The sequence below is a fragment of the Sus scrofa genome, chromosome 10 (genome assembly GCF_054392235.1).
Source record: "Sus scrofa isolate SSC_HxYL_T2T_F1_AM1 chromosome 10, Sscrofa_HxYL_maternal_Yorkshire_Landrace_v2.0, whole genome shotgun sequence".
In the NCBI taxonomy this organism is placed as follows: domain Eukaryota; kingdom Metazoa; phylum Chordata; class Mammalia; order Artiodactyla; family Suidae; genus Sus; species Sus scrofa.
Window position 1 is genome coordinate 34,872,624 of NC_139392.1, and position 24,083 is coordinate 34,896,706.

At 41.3% G+C, this 24,083-nt stretch overlaps 1 protein-coding gene across 13 annotated transcripts in view; it reads left to right on the forward strand.

Annotated features, from left to right (window-relative positions):
• LOC146398967 (uncharacterized) overlaps positions 1-24,083 on the forward strand; it is a 92,933-nt gene that overhangs the window by 25,024 nt on the left and 43,826 nt on the right. For 6 of the 13 annotated variants that reach the window (XM_084980894.1, XM_084980895.1, XM_084980898.1 and 3 more), the window contains 4 exons: positions 85-266; positions 4,147-4,282; positions 8,905-9,025; positions 14,685-14,768. Coding sequence is in view for 5 of the 13 variants with exons in the window: in XM_084980891.1 (XP_084837017.1) it covers positions 10,763-10,811; positions 14,685-14,768 (133 nt within the window). In the remaining 8 variants the exon portion in view is untranslated. Of the gene's footprint in view, positions 1-84; positions 267-4,146; positions 4,283-6,072; positions 6,308-8,904; positions 9,026-10,322; positions 10,812-14,546; positions 14,769-24,083 lie in introns of those variants that run through there. The other 7 variants (XM_084980891.1, XM_084980892.1, XM_084980890.1 and 4 more) reach the window with 4 other exon arrangements.

Below are 24,083 nucleotides of genomic sequence, written 5' to 3' on the forward strand. Positions count from 1 at the left end.
AGGAATCTTAGTTATTGGATTTCATTCTGTATTTGTAACTGGATTTTTGTATGCATACTGTTTTAAATAACTTGTATGTTTCAGATAGAACTTGAGAATAAACTACAGCAGCAGTCAACACAAGCAGCACAGGAACTTGCAGCAGAGAAAGAGAAAATATCAGTGTTACAAAATGCCTATGAAAAAAATCAGGAAAATCTAAAGCAGCTTCAGTCTGATTTCTATGGGAAGGAATCTGAACTTCTTGCCACAAGCAAGATCTCAAGGTATCATAAAAACTCACTATGTTATTGATAAATATTAAATGATTGATCTGAACCCAGATGGGCAGGGAATGTTAGTATTTGTGGAATATCATACTTGTTTTCTTTTGAATTATTTTTGGAGAAATATGCTTTTTAAAAAATAAGTTGTGGGAATTCGTGTCGTGGCTCAGTGGTAACAAACCCAACTAGTATCCATGAAGGTGAGGTTTTGATCCCTGGCCTTTCTTAGTGGGTTAAGGTTCCAGTGTTGCCATGAGCTGTGGTGTAGGTCGCAGATGCAGCTTGGGTCCCGTGTTGCTGTGGTGTAGGCTGGCAACTGTAGCCCTGATTTGTCCCTTAGCCTGTGAACTTCCATATCCATGGGTGCAGCCCTAAAAAGGCAAGGAAGAAAAGGAAGGAAGAAAGGAAAAGAGAAAAGAAAAAGAATTCTACTGCAGTGCCTTGGGGAGGCATGGGTTTGATCCCTGGCCTGGAGCAGGGGGTTCAAGGACAGCTGCCACTCAGATTCAATCCCTGGCTTGGGACCTTCCATATGCCATGGGTGTGGCCATTTAAAAACAACCACAAAACCCCATACAAATGTATCTTTTAATAGTGAAACAATTTGGAAATATGTTAACTGTCGTATTAGCTTATCAAAGGACTTTGCTGCCTATGTAAAAAAAATAACTTATAAAGGACTGCTGTTAGAAAATCCAAGGAGTTTTCAATGTAAACCACTTGTGAAAATGGAAGCAATTTTATTGTTGCTTCTCAAGAAAGACTGACTTTAATTTTATGGATTTGTTAACTTCCCAAGACTATTGGAATGCATAATGGTTAAAATCGGGAGATTATAACTCAAAGTAAATTTAACCTTAATTATCTAAACATATCTGGATACCTTGTCCTTGGCAATACTATTTGATTAGATAAAGTATCATTAAAATGAATGATATACAAAAAAGGTAAATAATTTTTATGTAGCATTAAGTTAACAGTTCTCTACAGGAGATGGAACATTTCTATTCTCTCAAAGAAGACTTAGCCAGTCCTCTTTTTTGTCGTGGTGAAATATTATGCTTTTTGATCCTTTAATGTGTATGGTTTTTTGTTTGTTTGTTTCTTTGTATAAAGTGCCTTATTGACAAATTTTGTCAAATCACAGAATATTTATAATATACATAAATATACTATGTTTTATTTATAAGCTGTTTTAGGGAAGGCTTTATGAAGGAGGTAGGACTTGACCAGGTCCTGAAGGATCTAAGAATTTGAATACCCAGAGTCCTGAGAGAGATCCGTTCACTCAGGGGCACATTTGAGAAAAGGTGCTGCAGCAGGAACCAGCAAAGCTGGGAGTCAACATAATTGTCTTGCCAGAGTGATGGTTGGTGTCTGGAAGTTTAAAAGGTTGGGTTCAAATTGTGAAGTATCTTAGATGCCTAGCAGGGATGACTGGAGTTTATATTTGGGGGAGAGGAGAAGAGTCATCTAAGCAGAGGAATAAAATGAAAAAAAAAATTTGTAGGCAACTTAACCTGGAAGTTGTTTAAAGACAGCTTAGTTTGGACCTGAGGTAAATTAGTGCCATGGAGATTAAAGAGGCTGTCTCCCTTCCTCCTCCATAAACTCCAGCAGTCTAGGTGTGAATTGATTATGACTGGGGTTAAAAAGGTTGGAACAGAAGAGATTAATGGGAGAGAGACAATGAAACAAAAAGGATGAATAACATATAGGTAGAGAGGAGGTGAAGGAATTGTTGGTGACTAATGATCTGACAAAGAAACAGGAGATTGGGTAAAAGAATTTTCATAGGGCCAACAATAGATATTTTATATATATCAAGTTCAAAATCAACAAGTTGTTTTAAGGAAAAAAATACCACCTCGACATTTAGAAAGCATCTTACTTGCTGTATTCTCTAAGTAGCTTTAAATTACTATTTTTTTTCCCTTTAGAACACTATTGAAAGTTGGGGAGGGTTGGTGGAAGAGTTTGGACTTTATCCTAAAAGAAGGAGGATTTGCAAGGATTTGTATTTTATTTAGGCCAATAACTGGCAGCAGGATAAGGATGGATTGTAGGGGAACCTGGGTGAATGTGGGGATGAGACAGAGGAGACTGTGCCATAGTCCAAGTGAAGATGATGGTGGCTTGAGCTGGTAGGAGGAAGGATGGGAAATGCAGATGAACTGGAAGGACTATTTGGTGACAGAGAAGATGATATCTAAAGACTGACTGTAAAAGATCTACAGAAATCACACTTTTTCTTCATATGTATGTTATTTACGCATGAGAATAACAACAAGTCTTAGATCTTTTAAATCAGTATTTTTTCATTAAGCCAACTATTTTTGTCTAAAATGTTATGTCTTGTTCTAATTTTATACCTGAAAGAATGCAAATGTAAATATGGGAAGAAGAGAAAGACAGAGGGCTAAGGCTGCCATGGAGTTTTACAACTGCTGAGAGGCCATGAATAGATCTTTCTTCCAAAGCTTCCTTCTGCCTGTGAGACTGAAGCCCTGCTTGGCTGGTGACAGGCCTAATGTTTGCACAATAACAGAACTGTGACTGGATCTCAGCTCTTCTGATTCATGATTCTTTTACCATCATTTCACTAAATTTTTTTTTAATAGAAGTATTGACATTTAATTCCCTCCAAAGTGAGAAGTTATCTGAACTACTTAATAAAAGGAATTCCTAGGAACATTCAAATCAAATTTATAGGTCAGAATAAAGGATGGTTATTGGCCATTCTTTTGCTTCCGTGATTTTTTCAATTTTATGATTCTTATTTTTTCCATTATAGTTGGTTTAGTGTTCTGTCAATTTCTCCCACACAGCATCGTATTTGTTAAATAATCTTGTGTACAAGAGAGAAAAGGAAGAAGTTCAGAACCATGTAACATGACACCCAAGTCAGGGGTGCCATCTGTGGGCATGTGGTGTATCTAGACACCAGTGAAATGCAAGTCCGGCTGGCTTGATCTATGCCTTTAGCCCCATCTGCTGGATTATTAATGAAATACTAAAGTTTGTGACTGGGTATTCCAAATTGGCCATGCTGTAGGTTATTCTTTCTTGTCAAGAAAGTTCATAGAAATGGAATTTAACTATAGATTTTGTACCGTGAATGAAGTGAGAATTCTAGGATAGTACGTTTAAAATTAAATATAAACCTTGTTAGCCTAATACTATTCCTTATATCATTTCATCAGATATCAAGAATAAGTAACAACTAAAATTTCTAAAATTTTATTTTGAAAAAAGAAAAATTTTTGGACCAAAAAAAGCTACCACAGAATAATGCAGAAATTCCTTTGTGGCTACACTACTATGTGTTTAGGGTATTCCAGGATCAGGTTTGGTATTTGTTCTACTCAGGAATTTGCTTATTCTGGTGGGAGTCAGTGGGTTAAAGTAGCCCCAGTAAAACCACTAAATGAGAGAAGGAGTTCTCCAACGTAAAAAGATCCTGAGCAGATGAAAATATCCTGGCCTGCAGCCAGGAAAAGGAATATATAGCAGTGTATTGCTGAATGACACAAATGAATATTTAGAGGCAAAGTCGAAGAGTATGTCTTGGCATCTTCAGAAAATAGTAGCACAGATTTTGAGCTTGATTTTAAAAGATTTAGTCATTAGGTTTTTGTGAGAGTTTACAATGTTATAGGCAGCTATTTAAACCACAGGCATTTTGGAGTTTGTATATTATCTTGCTCAAGGGCATAACATACTATCTTTTTAGAGTGTACTGCTTTCTACTGTGCATATGTTAACTGTTATGTTTCTATAGAAATTTACTAAACAATGACATATAATAATCTGGGGAAATTTTTTATAAGTCTGTGAAAGAGACGCTTTCTCTAGCATAGGAGGGCTTGATTTCAAACAGGAATCAAATTGGAAACCAAAATAAACTGATTCGAGAACTGAAGACTGCCAGGACTTCTTTGGAGCAAGATTCAGCCAAGAAAGAAGAGCAGTTGAAGGAGCAGTAGAAACCACTACAAGATGTTCAGAAAGAAAAGGTATTTTATTTTCTAACTAAATCTAGAATCTTCAGAGTTACAATGGCCATAGAGATCATCTAGTCAAACCTCTTAACCAGTAAAGGCATCACCTTATATTCAACAGCTAAGATGGGCATCAAGGTTATAAATAAGAGACTCTTGGTGACTGTAATTCTAATCCTAGGAGGTTATTCTTTACAGCTTCCTTGCCATTTCTTATTGCTCTTTTTAGTTATACAAAGGAGTCTGTTTTTTTATATCATAGACCCTTGGTTATTCAAAAAAAGATACTATAGCTCCTCAATTATTTCTCATATAACATGTTATCCTCTGGATATAGAAATCAGGTATGAAAGGTCTAGGAATAATTGAGTGTGTTAAGAATTCTTAATATTAATAACCAGCTTTTTTCTAAGAGGAAGTGTGGGTTTATTTTATATAAATGATGCTAAGTTATAAAGTTGAAAGTACTGGTTATATGACCAGTACACATAATGATCAGTTATATTTCTATATAAAAGATAAATGCAGATTCTAAGAAACATTTGATTTTTGGTTTCATAACTGAGATCATGTATTTCCATCAGTGGATAGAATATTCTTAAGTGTACAATTTATGAAGGTATTTGTGTGTGTGTGTGTGTGTGTGCGCACTTGTATGTATATCTGTTAATTGTGCAGTTCCTGGAAATTATCTTCAACTAAAAACTAGGGGGATGTTTTTGTGGGGATGGGACCGGTGAAGCTGGAATGAAATTTATGACTTATGCCACAAGTTTAGAAAATTCTGACAGAACTATAGTTTACAGGCCTTTAGTTACAAGGGCATGAGATCATGCAGCTCTTGTTTTAGTTTTGGTTCTACTTCTAATAGATTATTGAACTTTTCTAAGCCTTTGTCCCTTTACCTATAAAATGAGGATTAAAAGGAGCTATGTGGTATAGAGATTAGATTAGACATATAGTTCTCCTCTTTAGGTGCCTTATGTAAAGATAGTGAGAGTAATAATATTAATAAGCATAAGAAGGTGTTTTAGCTCAAGTTTGGCCAGACACTATTTACTTTATAGTATTAACTATTTAGTCCTTATAACATTATTATTGTTCATATTGTATAAACAAGGACACAGGAACAAGAGAAGGTAGGTAATTTGCTCAAGTTAACTTAGGTTAAAGGGGCAGAGACAGTCATAAACAGTAGCAGTCATTTTTGTTAATTTTCAGTTAAGTAGTTAAAATTATTTTTTTAATAAGTTATTTTTCTATAGTCACTGAAAAAGAACTAGTAAATGAAAAATCTAAATTGGCAGAGATTGAGGAAATTAAATGTGGACAAGAAAAATAAATTGCTAAATTGAGTGAAGAACCTAAGTCTCACAAGCAAGAAAGCATAAAGATATGTGAAGATAATCATTGTTTTTCCTCTGTATTTTTTAGTGCTTGTTAAAAAAAAGTGTATATATATACACACACACACATTTATTTATTAAGAACATACTTTGTGGGAGTCCCCACCATAGCCCAGTGGGTTAGGAATCAAACTGCAATGGCTCGGGTTGCTGCAGAGGTGTCAGGTTTGATTCCAAGAGCAGTGGGAATTGCCTTGGCTTAGGTCACAACTGCAGCTCAGATTCAATCCCTGGCCTGGGAACTTCCATATGATGTGGGTGCAGCCATAAAAAGAAAAAAAAAACATACTTTATGCCAGGAACCATTGTTTTGTTATTTTTGACAAATATTCTTGCTCTCAGTGCTTTTGTGTTGCAGAATATCTATACATATATTGAAACTGTTACTTCTGTTTTCAGATGACTAAATAATGAGAAGTAACCCTAAAAATTTAGATTTTATTGAGATGCTAATCAAGAAAGCTATCAATTAAAAGAATTATGTGCGTTCCCATCATTGCTCAGTGGTTAACAAATCCAACTAGGAACCACGAGTTTGTGGGTTCAATCCCTGGCCTCGATCCGTCATTGCCGTGAGCTGTGGTGTAGGTCACAGATGTGGCTCAGATCCTGTGTTGCTGTGGCTGTGGTGCAGGTGGGTGGCTACAGCTCTGATTAGACCCCTGGCCTGGGAACCTCCATATGCTGCAGGAGTGGCCTTAGAAAAGGCAAAAAGACAAAAAATAAAAGAGTTATAGATAGCAAACTTCAAAATATCTAAGTTTAGAATTAAGATTTTAAGAGATTCTGTTTTTATAATTGTTTTTCTTCCTAAAATACTTAAATCTCTTTTTTTTTTTGTTTGGGGCAAGGAGTAGCAAATTTGTTAGGACTGAGAAGATTGTGTAGTAGTGCCCCAAAGAACCATTTCACTGAAGGTGGAATTTAGGTGGTATATATACACAATGGAATACTACTCAGCCATAAAAACGAACGACATAATGCCATTGGCAGCAACATGGATGGAACTAGAGAATCTCATCCTGAGTGAAGTGAGCCAGAAAGACAAAGACAAATACCATATGACATCACTTATAACTGGAATCTAATATCCAGCACAAATGAACATCTCCTCAGAAAAGAAAATCATGGACTTGGAGAAGGGACTTGTGGCTGCCTGATGGGAGGGGGACGGAGTGGAAGGGATCGGGAGCTTGGGCTTATCAGACACAACTTAGAACAGATTTACAAGGAGATCCTGCTGAATAGCATTGAGAACTTTGTCTAGATACTCATGTTGCCACAGAAGAAAGGGTGGGGAAAAATGTAATCGTAATGTATACATGTAAGGATAACTTGATCCCCTTGCTGTACAGTGGGAAAAAAAGCAGATGAAAAAGGAAGAAGTTGAACTGAGGAAAGAATTTATGGAGAAGGGAGCTAAACTGGTCAGTAAGTTAATGGTGGGAGGTGTGTTTTTTTATTTTTTTTTTAAGGTACAGTTCATTCATAATCATGTGCCAATTGCTGCTGTACAGCAAAGTGACCCAGTCATCCATATATACACATTCCTCTTCCTGTAGTATCATCCATCATGTTCTATCCCAAGATTAGATATAGTTCCCTTTGCTGTACAGTACAATGGGAGGTTTTGTAATTGATTTTGTAAATTAATTCAGTGAGAGAGGATTTTTCTACTTAAAAGTTATAATTCAAGTGCTCAACTGACACTTTACTGTTCAATTTAAGACTGATCTGATTGACTTAAATAGCTGACATGTGATAGGAAATATAATTTTTGGCTTATGTAAGTGAAAGTTCAGTAGAACATAATTAAAAAAAAAAAAAAAAACCTTTTAGTGCCAGTAAAACAAACTAACCTCTAACTATGTAGTCTGCGGTAGATGGCATGAACGTTAGTTATATTGAACTCATTTTTTTGGTCACAGTGAATGCTGATAAGGGGAAGTGGAGATTTCAGTTGGGAATTGTGATGACCAATTGTGTGACCAAAAGTCTACTTTCCCCTCCCTAACTTGCGTGTGCCAAATGGGAAGCATCTGGCTTTCCTCTAGTGAATGAGGTCCAAATAGCCCCAGATAACTTGACTGTGGAATGTTTTCATTGAATTGCAATTTCAGGTTCACACAGTGATTTGAAGTATTGTGTTTTTGGCATGTTGATGGAGACCAAGGGATGCATGTGTAATTTAAGACATAAGAAAAGTCGAGCTTTATCTCCAGGGCACCTTGCTATCCCTGATTACGGTTATTCTTCTGCTGTAGTGGAAAAAAGGAAAATCTTAAATTGATTTACTTCAGCTTGATTTTATAAGAAACCTGCTGAACATCATTTCAGCATTGTGGCCTTTAAGCCAGTTCAAAATACACAGATATTTGTGGAATCCATTCTACTAGTGTCTTCTTTCCCAAAGAAGTAGTAGTAGTTATGCAGCTGGTATTTTAAATTCGACAAATTTATTTTTTTTACTTTATTTTTGTAATAGATTTTTTTTACTCACCGTTTTTCCTATTCTCAGCATTCTGAAAGAAAAGAAAAAGAAGTAGCAGTGCAGAAGCATGAGGAAAACTAGGCTAAACATACCATGCAGATAGCTGCATTAAATGAAAACCTGGGCACTGTAAAGAAGGAGTGGCAGTCCAGTCAGCAGTGAGTCAGTGAGCTCAAGAAGCAGATGGGGGAGTTCCCGTCGTGGCTCAGTGGTTAACGAATCTGACTAGGAACCATGAGGTTGTGGGTTCGATCCCTGGCCTTGCTCAGTGGGTTAAGCATCCGGCGTTGCCATGAGCTGTGGTGTAGGCCGCAAATGCAGCTGGGATCCCCCGTTGCTGTGGCTTTGGCCCTCCATATGCTGCGAGGTGTGGCTCTAGAAAAGAAAAAAAAAAAAAAAAAAAAAAAGCAGATGGATGACTTACAGGGAAAAATCATGGTATTGGAAGCAACAGTTCAGAATAATCATGATGAAAGAAGGGCACTACCAGAAAGGTGACTGATGTCTAATAAAAATAATTTATTTCCATTCTAAGTGATAAAGACTTACATATTGCACATTGAAAAAAACTGAAGTCTTGAGAATAGTGCTCCAACAGGTATTTAAGTAGCCATTTAGAAACTACTCATTACAACAGATGGTTGAAATTCATGTATTATGCTTCAGACTGCTAAAGTAGTTCATTATCTGTGTTGGGGGGTCTTTAATTATTTTTTTAATGTTTTTGTGATTTGTTCTAGGTGTCTTAAAGGAGAAGGTAAAATAGAAAAGCTTCAAACCAAAGTACTAGAGTTGCAAAGAAAGCTGGATAATAAAACTGCAGCAGTGCAGGAGCTGGGCAAAGAGAATCAGTCCCTTCAGGTAAGTCGCCTGGTGATGTGCAGCAGTTTTTTAGTCTAGAATTTACCTCTTAGTAAAAAGCATATTTTGAGAATTAAAAAAATCTCATATATACATACTTTTAAATGGCTGCTGTCTGTGTAATAATATTGTAGGTGTTATGGGTAATTAAATACAAGATTTAAAGACTTCAGGGATTCCAAGGATTATAGAGACATGTCATTCATGAATTGTCAGTATTAGGAGAAGTCAAGAACACAAAGGCATGAATGAGTTGCTGTGTGTTAAAGAAGTGATCTGAATATATATGCTTGGAGTCTCAAGGAAGGATTGCTCCCTAGGGTTAGAATAAATGGGAAATTACCAAAGGTTAGAAATTTCCAGTGCTTTTGAGAGATAAAATTTGCTTTGCTTTATTGTCATTCAGACTTAAGATTGTAGCACTTTTTGATAATGGAAGATGACCAAATTATTTCTGATTTTCAAAATGTTATCCATTTGAAAACTTGGGCACCAATCATTCTTAAAAGTGTGGAATATTATAATGTGCTGAAACTTTTTAAAATAGATCAGACCTACACAAACACTGAATAGAAAGTGGGCTAACGACAATGAAGTACAGAGCTGAAGCACCTGTGGGAAAGGCTTTTCAGTCACAGTGAGATGGGATTTTATTCCACAGTTGACTGTTTTAACCATCAGAATTGTCCTGCATTTGATAGACTTTAAAAGTTTTGCCATTTATTAACTTTAACTTATAACTACGTAGAACAATTAAATTTATGCAGTCTAGTTTCTGATTAGCATATATTTTAACTTTAAATTCATTTGTTGCCTTCCTACTGATTCACTTTCTAGAATAATCATTTTCTGAACCACAGCATCATTATTAAACTCATACATTTTATCATCATTGAGTTATTTTAAAGGAAGAAAAAGCAGAGATTAAAAAAATCATTTTAAATAATACCATCATGTGATGTTTCAAATTTATATTCTGATTGTAGAAATGATGCCTGAAATATTTGGCAAGTAGAAATAGTTTTTCACCTGATAGGACTGTTTTATTAACACTTTAAAAATGCCTCGCATGGTTTTTTGAAAATTCTAAGATCAATCTCATATTGAAATTTTTAGTGTAGTATATAACTAGTAAGCATTCAAATTAATCAAAGGATTAAATCAGCATTGAGATTTGTTATTAAATAAACCTTGAAATAGTATACTTTCAAAGTGCAGTTGGCCTATTCTTGTAGTCTCATAATTTTGATATAGTTGTTATGCTTGAAAATGTTTATTTTTTTGTTGTTGTTTACAGCATCACTGCAGACAATGTGGAAATATCTTCTGTGCTGAGTGTTCAGCCAAAAATGCCTTAACTCCTTCTTCTAAGAAGCCTGTTTGTATCTTTGATGCATGTTTCAGTGACTTCCAAGGATAATGGGTTGTCACAACTTCAGAGTAATAATACACTAACATTCAATTTTTAATAAATGCACTTCATAGAGGTCTTGGACTACTACTATTTGATTTGGACAGTGGTTGCAATACTAAACCAAATTAGAATTTATATCTTTTGGAATGTTATCAAGTAAAACTCTTCTATTTTTGTGAGACTTGGGCTCATCTTTCATTACGTTTTTCTGTTTCACCCTGGAACAGCTTACACGCCAAGTTTAGAATTAGCCAATGAAATATAAATAAACTTTGGATGGAAAATAGGAATGTATTTTTTAATTATAATTTCATTGTTCACAAATGACACAACTACATTTCCATAGCTTACTTCTCCCAAATTTACAGAAAGGTACGTGAGTACTGTTACCATATAATATGTGCCGCACAATGACACATATTTTCTTTGTGAAGTTTGGCATAGAACTATAAAGCTTTCTTTTTTCTTATATAATCTGTATGCTGCCTCATTTGAGTGACTGCTCTCTGATTGCGTTTTCCTCAGTCCTAGTTCTTTCTCTTCTTCTTTTTTTTTTCTCTTCTTTTTTCTTCCCTTTCCTTCCTTTCTTTTTGGTTTAGAGAAGCTCTTTCAAAATTTCCTTTAACCTGGGTTTTGTGTTGCTGTATTCTTTTAAGTTTTCGTTTGTTGGGAAAAATTTTTATTTCCCCTTCTATTTTAAATGATATTCTTGCTGGATAGAGTATTCTAGATTGCATATTTTTTCCTTTTAGCACTTTAAATATCTCTTGCCATTCCCTCCTGGCCTGTAGTGTTTCTGTAGAGATATCAGCTGATATTCTTATGGGGGTTCCCTTGTGGGTAACATTCTGTTTTTCTCTTGCTGCCTTTAGGATCCTCTCTTTATCACTAACTTTTGCCATCTTTATTATGATGTGTGTTGGTGTGGGTCTGTTTGGGTTCAGTTTGTTTGGGGCCCTCTGTGCTTCTTGTATCTTGGACCCAGTATCCTTTAGATTTGGGAAGTTTCCATCGATAATTTCTTCAAATATATTTTCCATCCCCTTATCTTTTTCTACTCCTTCTGGAATTCCTATTATGCGTAGATTGGCCAGCTTTCTATTATCCCATAGGTCTCTTATATTGCTTTCCAGTTTTTTGATTCGGTTTTCTGTCTGTTGACCGGATTGAGTGATTTCCATTATTCTATCTTCCATATCACTGATTTGTTCTTCTGCATTATTCATTCTGGTTTTTACTGCCGTTAGTTCAGTTTGCGTCTCTGCAAATGAATGTTCTAGTTTCTCTTGGCTCCTCCTTATATTTTCTAGTTCCTTTCTGAGGGTATCTGCGTTACTGTTCATATCTTCTCTTAATTCCTTCAGTATTTTCCCTATTTCTCTTTTGAACTCCAGGTCTGTCAGTCTGCAGAGATCTGTTTCATTGTTGACTGTTTGAGGTGAGTTCTCCTGTTGGTTTGACTGGGGGTGGTTTCTCAGCTTCTTCATCTTGCTTGTTGTTTTCTTTTTCCTGGTGGAGTTGTACCCTCAGTGGCCGGGCAGTGTTTGCCTTGTCACTGCCGTGGAATATTTTCTGAGGGCTGGTGATGGTATGCAGCTGATCCTCTAGAGCTTGGCACCCCCTGGGGCCTTGGGCGGGTAGCAGGGCCGCTGGAAATCCAAGAGGCTCCTCCCCAGGGCAGCCCGACTCCGAAAAACCATCTGAGAATTAGGCAGACTTATTCACAGCCTGGCTAGGCTTGTTCTAGCTTTTCTGGGCTGCAGGCCTTTTCTCGGGGGCTGGTGGTGATTGGTGCTGCTCTGCGGAAGTGTAGCCCCTCCAAAGGGCAAGCAGGCCTGTGCAGGGACAGCCCCTGTGGTGGTAGGCTTCAGGCAATTGTTGAGGCCAGCCCTCCTGGATGGCAGGTAGCCCCAGGTCCAGCGAGAGCATAGGGGGTGGTGGGGGTGGGGGGGAAGCACTGGGAAGCGCAGCTTTCTGCTAGCTAGTGGGCCTGTAAGCTTGCTGTGGTGTGGGGGGTATTCTATGGGGACCCACCCCTTCTTTTCTCCCCTCCCCAGCACGGGCGCAGACCAGGCTCTTCTCCCAGGTTCCCTCTGATGCAGCTTTCCACTTCCCCGCCCCTAGAGTATTGCTCCCTCCCTCTGCCACAGTTTTGTTTTCTAGTCTCCCAGGCAGTCTCTGCCCGGTCAAAAAGTTTCTAGACTTCCAAGCAGTTTCCGCTCCGCCCTGCCCCCCCAGCCCTGGGACTAACCTCTGGAGCCGAGGTCTTGGTGCCCAGCCCCCACCCAGGCATCTCAATTTTTGGTGACTGTGCCCATAGTTCAGATGGTCCGTTCGGTTCTTGATCGGCTTTTCCGTACTCTGACTTACTGCTATTCTCTTCTCTGCATCTGGAGATTTCTCTGGTTCGTTTGATCTTCCCCCCGTGGAGGTGACTTTCCAGCGTGCGGGATCCCTTTCTCCTCCTCAGTTCCCTTTCGGGAGCGCCCATCCCGCTCGGATTCACCTTCTCTCACTCTCCTCTTTTCTCCCGATCTGCCCAGTAATGTCACGAACTTCTTGCCGTTACTGGAGTTTAGGTTCCTCTGCCAGCGATTGGTTGCTGTTCTGTGCAAGTCATTTATTCTGTAGATGTGCTTTTTTTGTTGTGTTTGTGGGAAAGGGTGAGCGTGTCCCCCTACTCCTCTGCCATCTTGTCCTCTCTCCCCCATAATTTCTACTAATCTGTCCTCCACCTCGTTTATTCATTCTTCTGCCTCCTGTATCCTGCTGTTAGCTGCTCCTCGTGAATTTTTTATTTCAGTTGTTGTATTTTGCATCTCTTCTTGTTTGAGTTTTATATCTTGTATCTCTTTGCTCAGTGTTTCCTGTTAACTACCCATCTTTGCCTCCAGTTTATTTCCAATGTCTTGCATCATCTTCAGCATCAACCGTCTAAAGTTTTTTCCTAGAGGCTGAGACTCTCCTCATCACTTAGCTGATATTCTGGGGGTTTTCCTTTCTCCCTCATCAGAGTTATAGTTCTCTGTCTTTTCATTTTTATAGGTTTTTGGTGCAGTGACCTTTTGACAGGGAATAGAATTGTAGCCTCTGTTCCTTCTGGTGTCTGCCCCCCTTGTGGCTGAGGTTGGTATGGAGCCTTGCTGTAGGCTTCCTGATGGGAAGGGCTGATGCCTGCCCACCGGTTCGTGGGGCTGATTCTGATTCTCCTCCCTCTAGTGGGTGGGGCTTTGTCTCTGGATGGGATTAGAGGTGTCTGTGTGCCTGAGGGTTCTTTAGGCAGCTTGTTTACTGAGGGATGGGGCTGTGATCCTACCTGGATTGCTGTTTGCCCTGGGGCTTCTCAGCACTGACTGGTGGGGCCAGATTTTGCCAAAATGGCCACCCTCCAGAGAAAGGCATGCTGCTGAATATTCCTGAGAGCTTTGTTCCCAATGTCCCTCCCTCGCAACAAGCCACATTCACCCCTGTTTTCCCAGGATGTTCTCCAAGAACTGCATTCAGTTTTGACCAGATTCCTATGGAGACTTTGCTTTGCCCTGGGACTCGGTGCACGTGAAAGTCTGTGTGCGCCTTTTAAGAGTGGGGTCTCCTTTTCCCCCAGTCCCGTGGAGTTCCTGCACACATGCCCCACTGGCCTTCAATGCCAGATGCTCTGGGGCTCTTTCTCCCAGTGCCAGATCCCTGCATGTGAGGATTTGATGTGGGGCTCAGAACTCTCACTCCTGTAGGTCTCTGTGAACCAGTTAGTTTCCAGTCTGGGGGGCTTCCCACCTGGGAGGTATGGGGTTGTTTGTAACACAAAATCATCCCTCCTACCTCTTGATGTGGCCTCCTCTTTCTCTTCCGGAGTAGGATGTCTTTTTGAAGGTTTCTGGTCCATTTGGGTGAAGATTGCTCAGCCTTTAGTCGTGACTTTTGTTGTTTTTAGGAGAGAAGTTGAGCTCCAGTCCTCTTCCGCCATCTTAATCCCATCTCCTACATCCAACTTTCAAAAACCTGAAATGTGCCCATGACATCACTACCATGGACACTTACTGCACCACAGACAATGCATGTCTGTATTACTAATTTGCCTGCAAAAACTCCAGACTGGATTCTTGGCTGCATTGTTGAAAGAAAGAAAATAGCCGTTAACAGTGATTTCCCAAACAGAATGGTTTTACTCTTTGGGAAGATAAAACCCTTTGACTCAGTTCCTGCGGTGATTTACTAACATGCCTTTGGTGTGCCTGTTGGTCCTAGGTGGAGTGGGGAACACACACCTCGTTCCTGTCTTCAAGCAACCTAGGATCTATTCTGCAGACAAAACATGGATCCATCCAAAAGGTAAGTCACAAGTAATGATGGTGTGTTGTGAATTTCTGCAAGGAGTGGAAGAGCCCACAGAGTTCTCGGCTTAAGACTCAGTTGTCTTCCCAGCTCTCTGAAGTCTTTCCTCACAGCAGCCCAGACACCCTGTGATGATCTCTGCCCTGACCATTCTCATTCACGTTCATTGGACTGTCCCCAGGTTTAAGAGAGAAGAACAAGATAGGCCCAGTTACATTGGCATTTCAGATAAACAACAGATATATTTTAAGTATACGGATGCCTCATGCAATATTTGAGACCTACTCAAAAGTATTCCATGTTTCCCTGAAATGCAGATGGATATATACCACATCTTTCTTGGCTCATCCTTCTGTAGATGCTTGGGTTGTTTTCTTGTCCTGGTGATTGTAACTCTGTTGTGATGAAATAGAGGTGCGTATGATTGTCAAGCGAGTGTTTTCGATAAATTGCCAGAAGTGGAATTGCTGGGTCACACTGTAGTTCTGATTTTAATTTTTTGAGCAATCTCATGCTGTTTTCCACTGTGGCTGCACCAGTAATGTTCCTTTTTCTCCACATGCTCTCCAACATTTATTGCTTGTGTGTGTGTGTGTTTATAATAACCATTCTCTAAGGGATGAGGTTGAAACATTATTGTGGTTTTGGTTTGTAGTTCCATTAGTGTGGTTTAACCTCTTGTCATAAGCCTGTTGGCCATTTTCTGTTTTCTTTGGAAAATGTCTATTCAGATCCTCTGCCCCAGTTTTTTGTTTGTTTGTTTTTTGTTTGTTTTGTGCCACACCCAAGGCACACAGAAGTTCCCAGGTAAGGGACGGAACCAGCAGCGCCCCATGGCACCGTAGTAACAATAGCAGATTTTTTGTATTTTTGCCACGTTCTTGGGCCGCTCTTGGGGCATATGGAAGTTCCCAGGCTAGGGGTTGAATCGGAGCTCTAGCCGCTGGCCCACACCACAGCCACAGCAATGCCAGATCTGAGCCGTGTCTGCGACCTACACCACAGCTCACAGCAACGCCAGATCCTTAACCCACTGAGCAAGGCCAGGGATCAAACCCACGACCTCATGGTTCCTAGTCAGATCCGTTAACCACTGCGCCACAATGGGAACTCCATTCCGCTGGTTTAATTTTCCCTTTCTATCACTTGCCTTTGAGGTCAGAGCCAAGTGTAAGCAGACAGATGTCCATGTGCTTACCACCTATGTTTTCTCCTAGACATTGTATGGTTTCATTTCTTCCATTTGAGTCTTTAGTCCATTTTAATTTGGGGATGTGTTGTAAGGTAGGGGTCTCGTTCCATTCCTTGCATGTGCCTGTGCAGTTCTTCCAGCACCATTGATTGAAGAAACTGTCCCTTGTCCATTGTATGCTCTGTGGTCCTTTGTTGGAAATGACTTGTCTGTGTCTGTGTTGGTTTTCCTTCTGGGCTGTCAGTGTTGTTTCACTGGTCTGTCTGTTTTGTTTTTGTGCCAGTCCTGATCTGTTTTGCTATCTATAGCTTTGTAGTGTAGTTTGAAATCAGGAAATGTAATCCTTCCAGCTTTGCTGCTCTTTCTCAAGATGGTTGTAGCTGATGGGGATCTATTGTGGTTCCATACAAATTTTAGAAGGGTTTCTCCTAGGTCTGTGCAATGTGCAGTTGGGATTTTGGTGGAGAGTGCATTGAGTCTCTGTTGCTTTTGGTAATCTGGACATTTGAATGATGTGAATTCACTCATAAACATGAAATATCTTTCCATTAATTTGTGCCTTTAATTTCTTTCCTCAACAGCATATAGTTTAGAGTGTACAAGTCTTTACCTTGCCTGGTTAAATTTATCTCTAGGTACTTTAGTTTTTTCTTTTACTTTCATTTTATTTATTTTTATCTATTTATTTATTTATTTTATTTTATTATTATTATTTTTTTTTTTTTTTTGCTATCTCTTTGGGCGGCTCCCACGGCATATGGAGGTTCCCAGGCTAGGGGTCGAATCGGAACTGTAGCCACCGGCCTATGCCAGAGCCACAGCAATGCGGGATTTGAGCCGCGGCTGCAATCTACACCACAGCTCATGGCAACGCCAGATTGTTAACCCACTGAGCAAGGGCAGGGACCAAACCTGCAACCTCATGGTTCCTAGTCAGATTCCTTAACCACTGGGCCTTGACGGGAACTCCTAGGTACTTTATTTTTGATGCAATCATAAATACGATTTTTTGGTTTGTTTCTGTTTTAAATCTTCTATGTCTTTGTTTAGTCTTTCTTGTAATGTGTTGATCTTTGCCTCCAGTTTTTGTCTGAGCTCTTGGATCCTCTTCACAATCATTATTCTAAAGTCATTTTGCATGGAGGTGGGTGTGGGGGTTGTCTTGTTCCTTCATCTGGTTCATATTTCTCTGCCTTCTCATTTTGTATGCTTTTTGCATGATCTCCTTTTTGTAGGTTAGAGGTGTGTAGCCTGTCTTGCTTCTAGTGTCTGCCTTCTTGTAGGTAAAATAGAGGCGTTTATGGCCAGCTTCCTGATGGGAGGGACAGGTGCCTGCCCACTGGTAGGTGGAGCTGAGCCTTGTCCCTCTAGGGGGTGGACCTTTGTCTGTGGGTGTGATGTGGAGCACTTTAGGTACCTGTTTGTTGATCAGTGGGTCTGTGTTCCCAGCCTGTTTGTTGTTTGGCCTGGGGCTTCTCAGCCCTAACTTGTGGGACCAGATTGTTCCAAAAGGGCCACCTCCAGGGGAGCTCATGCCAACAACTATTCCTGGGACCTCTGCCTAGACTGTCCTGCCCTACAGTGTTTCCCAGTCACCCCCTCCTTTCCCAGGAGACCCTCCATGATTGGCCAGGTCATTCTGACCCAGATTCTTCTTGAGTGCCTGCTTAGCCCTGGGACCCAGTGCACATGAAAGCCTGTGTGCACCCTCCAGGAGTGGAGTTTCTGTCTCCCCCAGTCCTGTGGAGCTCTTGCACACAAGCCTCACTGGCCTTCAATGTCATGTGTCCCAGGGGCTCCTCCTTCCCGTGCCAGACTCCCTGGCTTAGGCACCTGCTGTGGGGTTCAGAAGTCTCCTGTGGGAAGGCCTCTGAAATAGAGTTCTTTTCCAGTTTGTGGGCTGCCCATGCAGGGGGTATGGGATTACTTCTACCATGAATGAGCACCTCCTGCTGTCTCAGTGTGGCTCCTTATTGCCTTTGGGTGTAGGATATCTTGTTCTTGGTAGTTTCCAGTCTATTTTGTTGATGGTCATTCAGCACATAGTTGTAATTTTGGTGTTTTCATGAGAGGAGGGGAGCTTGAGTCCTCCTACTCTGCCATCTTGTCTATTTCTTTCTTTCTTTTTTTTTTTTTTTTTTTGTCTTTTTATCTGTTCTGTGGAGGTTCCCAGGCTAGGGGTCTAATCAGAGCTGTAGCTGTGGGCCTACACCAGAGCCACAGCAATTCAGGATCCTCAACCCACTGAGCGAGGCTAGGGATCGAACCCACAACAGCATGGTCCCTAGTCAGATGCGTTAACCACTGAGCCACAACAGGAACTCCGTGTCTGTTTCTCTTCTTGGGGTTTTGTTTTGTTTTGTTTGTTTTTAGGGCTGCACTTGCAGCATGTACAAGTTTCCAGGTTAGGGGTTGAATCAGAGCTGTAGCTACCAGCCTACACCACAGCCACATGGGGTCTGAGCTGCATCTGCAACTACACCACAGCTCAAGGCAACACAGGATCCTTCACCCACTGAGCAAGGCCAGGGATTGAACCTGTGTCCTCATGGGTACTGTTGTGTTTTTTAACCATTGAACCATGACAGAAACGCCTGTTTCTCTTTTTGATGTTTTGTTATTATTGTATAGAAATGCCACTGATATGTACGTTGATTATGTAAACTGAAACATAACTGAATGTATTCATTCAAACAGTTTTTTGCTAGAGTATGTAGGATTTTCTATTATAGTATCATGTAATCGGCAAAAAGGACACTTTTACTTTTTTCATTTATGATTCAGATTCCTTTTATTTCTTTTTCTTGTCTAATTGTTAGTAGGACTTCAAATCCTATGTGGAATAAAAGGGGCAAGAGTGGGCATCCTTCTCTTGTTCATCATCTTAGAGGAGAAAAAGCGTTCAGCTTGTCACAGTTGAGTGGAATGTTAGCTGTAGGTTTGCAGTTGATGGCCTTTATTAAGTTGAGGTCCATTCCCTTTATACTTGCTTTGTTGAGACTTTAACATAAGTGGATGTAGAAGTTTATCTCATGGGTTTCTTTGCATCTATGGAAATAATCATATGGTTTTTACCCTTTTTGTTTTTCGGTTTTAGTTTTAGGAATGCACCCACATCATACAGAGGTTCCCAGGTTAGGGGTCTAATCAGAGCTAGAGCTGCAGGCCTACACCACAGCCAAGCAAGTTCTGTTTCCCTTCCCAGATGATGGAAGATTTTAGGCATTATTTCTTCCATTAATTTTTCTGTTCTGTTCTCTTTCTCTTCTTCTGGAACCACCCCTGTAATGCAAATGTTATTCTGCTTGATGGTATCCCATAGGTCCTTTAAAGTAGCCTAATTTTTTAAAAATTCTTTTTTCATTTTGCCTCTCTATCTGATTGAGTTCCATTGTTTTGTCAGGCAGGTCTCTGATTAATTCTCCTTCATCCAGTCTGCTGTCAAAGCCCTCGAGTGTGTTTTTCAGTTCATTAATAACTTCTCTTTGGTTCTTTCCTCTGCTTCCTGTCTCTTCATTGAAGATCTCTTTGTGTTCATTCCTTCTTCTGAGTTCAGTAAGCATCTTTATGTCCATGACTTCTGACTCTTTCTCAGGTCGATGGCTTATTTCCACTTCATTTTGTTCTTATTCTGTGATTTTGCCTTGTGTTTGTTTTGTTTTTTTTTTTAGAAAGATATCCCTGTGTTTCATTTTGCCTAATTTTCTGTGTGTGTTTCCATGCATTAGGTCCATTTGCCATCTCTCCCAGTCTTGAAGGAGAGGATATACTTGGGAGCTGTCCTGTAGGGCCCAGAGGCGCCATCCCACTTGGCCACAAGAGCCAGGCACTCAAGGAGTGTCTCCTCTGTGGTCTGTGTGAACCCTCCTGTTGTGGTGGGGGCCCAGCTGTGATTCTCTTTGCTGGGAAGTGGGGAAGCACCGGTCTGGGACACAAGGTGCCTAGCTGCGGTGGGTGCGAAGCCCTGATTTTTTCATGTTCTCTCTGCTTGAAAGCCCTTGTGTCCTGATGTTTAATTTCGAACATAGTTCCTCCATTGTTCCAGAGCTGGCTTTTCTCCCATGTGGACTAAGGGGGGCGATCTAGGGCCCTGGTCCTCAGGAAGGCTTTGCAGCCTCTCTGGGTTGCTTTCTTCCCTTTCCCTTGCTTCAGACAGTGTTGCTACAGCCACAGCTGAGCAGCATGTCCACAACTGCCATACTTATACACACACCAGCCCTTGCCAAGCAGAAGTGTGGGAATGGGGTTCCTCTCAGTCAGCAGGAAGGGGAGGCTGTTTCTCAGAGCCCATTTCCCTCCTAGCCATGGAGATGCACCCGCGAATGAGCTCCAGTGCTGAGCAGGTCAGCTTCCTTTTCTCAGAGAGTCAGGGGGCTGTGTGTTCATGTTTTCCTCTGTGGGACTGAATATGAAGGTGAAAAGTAGGATTTCTTTTTTTGTCTTTATGCTATTTCTTTGGGCCACTCCCACAGCATATGGAGGTTCACAGGCTAGGGGTCTCATCAGAGCTGTAGCCCCTGGCCTACGCCAGAGCCACAGCAGCACGGGATCCGAGGCACATCTGCAACCTACACCACAGCTCATGACAACGCCAGATCATTAACCCACTGAGCAAGGCCAGGGACCATACCCACAACCTCATGGTTCCTAGTCGGATTTGTTAACCACTGAGCCATGACGGGAACTCCTGAAGTTTGCTTTTTAAATAAATTTAAGTTAAATATGTGTCCCTTTGAAGAATTCATTCCTACTTACAGCAAAGTATGCCTAAGGGTCATGTTTAAAAACATGTTCCCTGAGAATTTTTCTACCTGTATAGAATCCAGTAGTAAAGAAAAGAAAAGGAATACCGCCATGAACTACCACATGAGGTAAAATGAGGTAGGATGTATTGTTTGATGAGAACCTCAGTAGTGTATCTTAATTGTGGAATTTCATCCAAAAAAAACGGAACCAAAACTCTCATAAGATTCAGCAAATCCATTGCTAGGGCTTCTGATGAAAACGAACATCCTAATTTGAAAAGATAGGAGCAGCTCTGTCCACTGAAGTGTCCCTTAGACTTTTTCTCTCACATAACTTCTTTTCACAACAGCGAGTGATAATGTGTAGACCAGCCAGGTCATGGCAGCAGCCTGTGTCCACTGAGGGATGAGTCAAGAAGATGTGGTGTCCATATGCAGTGCAGTGGTATTCGGCCAGAAAAGAGAGTGGCCTCTTGCCATTTGCTGCACCTTGGGTGAGCCTAGAAAGTATTATGCTGAAGGCCACAGTCAGACAAATCAGGATACTATGTGATGTCCCTGATTTGTGCAGTCTAATACCCAAAACCAATGATCAAACACACCAAAGAGTAACAGACTCATAGATACAGGGAGGAAAAGAGGACTCCCATCTCCCTTGTTGTCCTATCAGAAGAGCGATGCATTTGGTCTCTCAATTTTAGATACTTGGGGAGAATCAGCCATGGCAGAGTTGTCTCTCACAGCCTCCCATACCTTACACCCTCCCTGCTTGGCTTGAAATATTGCAGTGCTCTCAGTTTTCTCCAGGAATTGTCTCATGTTCCATGTGGGCTGGTGCTCAGTTTGCTCTCGAGCCAGATTTCATGACACTGTCCCAGGCACTGGTGTGATGAGGGGTTGAATTTTGAGAAGAATACATTTCATCCTAGAACTTTGAGTTAGCTAAAGTTTGTTGCTTAGAAAATTATGAGATATGTGTTTTAAGGCAACCCACTGTTGAAAGTAGGGTGAGTCCTTGTTTCCTAACTGTTCAAGGCATAGTAAGTTTTGTACGTATACAATGACAGGGACACTGTTAATGAAGAACCAGTGGAAAGATAATGAAGTGTACAGATTGTTGCATCCAGAGAAAAATTCTACACACGGTCATTGAGTGAAGACTTTTGCAACTTGATGAACATATGCTTAGTGTGTGGCATTTTACAATTTAATTTCTATAACTACTCCTTTTCTTCTGGACAAATGTTACCTATGGAGTGTAAAAATGTCTGGTGCCTCAACTACCAGAAATGAGTGGAAATGGTATTTCCATCAAAAAATGGGAGCCCTTTTAAATCTCACCATGGTAGGATTTTGCAATTCCCCTAAACGTTGAAGACCCATTATATTTGGGGAGGTCTTTTTCTCTCCAGTAATGTCTTTTCAAAACAGAGAGTAATACTGTTTGATTGTAGGATGCAGTTTTTGAAATAAAATGTTGACCCTGTCCAGGGAAACGGCCACTAGGCTATATAGAGCAGGTGGACCCAGAGGGGGCAGAGTTGCCTTCCCTCTGAAAGTTCCAGGCCTCTGACCAGTTTCCACGGCAATGGAATGCTGCCCACGGAGCCTTGTGGTTCAACTGCCAGTCTGTGAGAAGAGACGTGTGTGTTGGCCACAGCTGGGAGGCTCTCCCCTTCACTGCTCAAGTGTCAGACGATGGGCAACCTTAGCTGTTGTTGCGGAGGTATGTTGCTACTGTTCTAAAGGCTGTTTCCTCAGATGGGTGGTTCATTTTGACTAAACATATTATCTCCATCTTTATCTCCATTGCCACCAGTCTCATCAGTCTCTCAAGCCATAGGTCTGTTATACAGGCTTGCTGTATGACTAAGGTATATCTTAATGCTCCGAGTGAGCCAACTGCCTCAAGTATTTTCCTAAATGTGAGAAAAGACTCGTGTCTCGTGGCAGTTTGAAACACGTTCTCCCAGAGCACAGAGACGGCAGACATGCCCCTCTGCCTTTTTCGAAGCACGAGGCCCTCGCTGTCAGCCCTGCAGTAGACATTCAAAAGAGGGACGTTACAGCGCCACTCTTCTCAGTGTACATGTCGATGTCTTAATGCACATGCTAGCAGTCCAAAGGCAGAGGAATTTCGATGGAGCAAGAAACGGGGATTTTTCAGGTTGGATTTCCCCGGGTTGATGAGGACTAGCCCACTGGCTCTTTGGGTGTTAGCTGGTAGTGTGGTGACAAGGGCCAGTGCCAGCAGGTTAGTGGGGTGAACATTGGGTAAGGAAAGGAAGGAAGGTCTCTCTGGTGATCCTCAGAGAGACCCAGGGTGGGGTCTTCAAGCTGAGGTCTGGAGGGGGTCTCTCTAGGAGGAGCACTGTCCCTGCCACTCTCAGGTCTAGAGAAGGATGAGGAGTGTCCAGAGTATAGAGTGGGTTTGGGTGACAGAAGACTTGCACTCTGGCCCATTGTCAGCCAGACCTTCGTCAAGGTTGCTCAGACTGGTGCTCTGATGCAACGTCAGTGAGACCTGGAGAGTCACAGATTTCCTTTCCTAACCCCGCCCCCCAGCAGGCACTCATCCGGATGGCCACCTCCCCAGTGAGTCCACAGGACTTGATCATCCAGGTGTGGTCTGCCGCAGGAAAGCTGATTCTTGCTAGAGCCGTCATGTGAACTTGAAGGTGTTTTGATCCCTGAGTCAAATTGGGGATCCAAGCAGACCGCTGTTCACATGAGGTGGTCAGCTGGTCACTGTGAAGGGCTGCTAAGGGAAGATTGGGGGAGGATGGGCCGAGTTGGGGTTTGTCTAGTCCTCCAGAGGAGCTCTTTTTGGATGAATGTTTGTATTTTGGGTTGTGGGTCAGAAGATAGAGGCAAAATGTTGGGTAAAGAATTGGACTGCTCTCCTGGCTCTGATATGTTCTCCAGGATCACCCCAGGACATCTTGGGGGCAGCAGGATTCAACAGAGAGAGAGAGAGAGAGAGAGAGAGAGAGAGAGAGAGAGAGAGAGAGAAAGTGGAGTTCTGGATTCAAGCAAGAGTCCAGGGCATGATCTCAGCGCCAAGCAGGCTTCAGTGGTTCAGGGGGATGTGTGACCTGAGGGAACCAACTGCACTCTTGTCCCAGATCTGCTCACACATGATTGGCGCGACTCTTGAGAAGATGCTCTAAGTTTCAGTGCTGTCCACTGGAAGATAGGGGTTCGAGCCCCTGTTTTGAACCCTCTTCCTCTAAAGTGGCATGATGTGCAGATCAGGGAACGTGACAGGAGACATTCTCCCTGAGCCATAAAGCCCCCTTCCCATGGAAAGGCCTTCTCCTGTTTGGTTCTTCCTCACTCTTTAATTATTGTCTGTATCTGGTCTATTTGGAATGT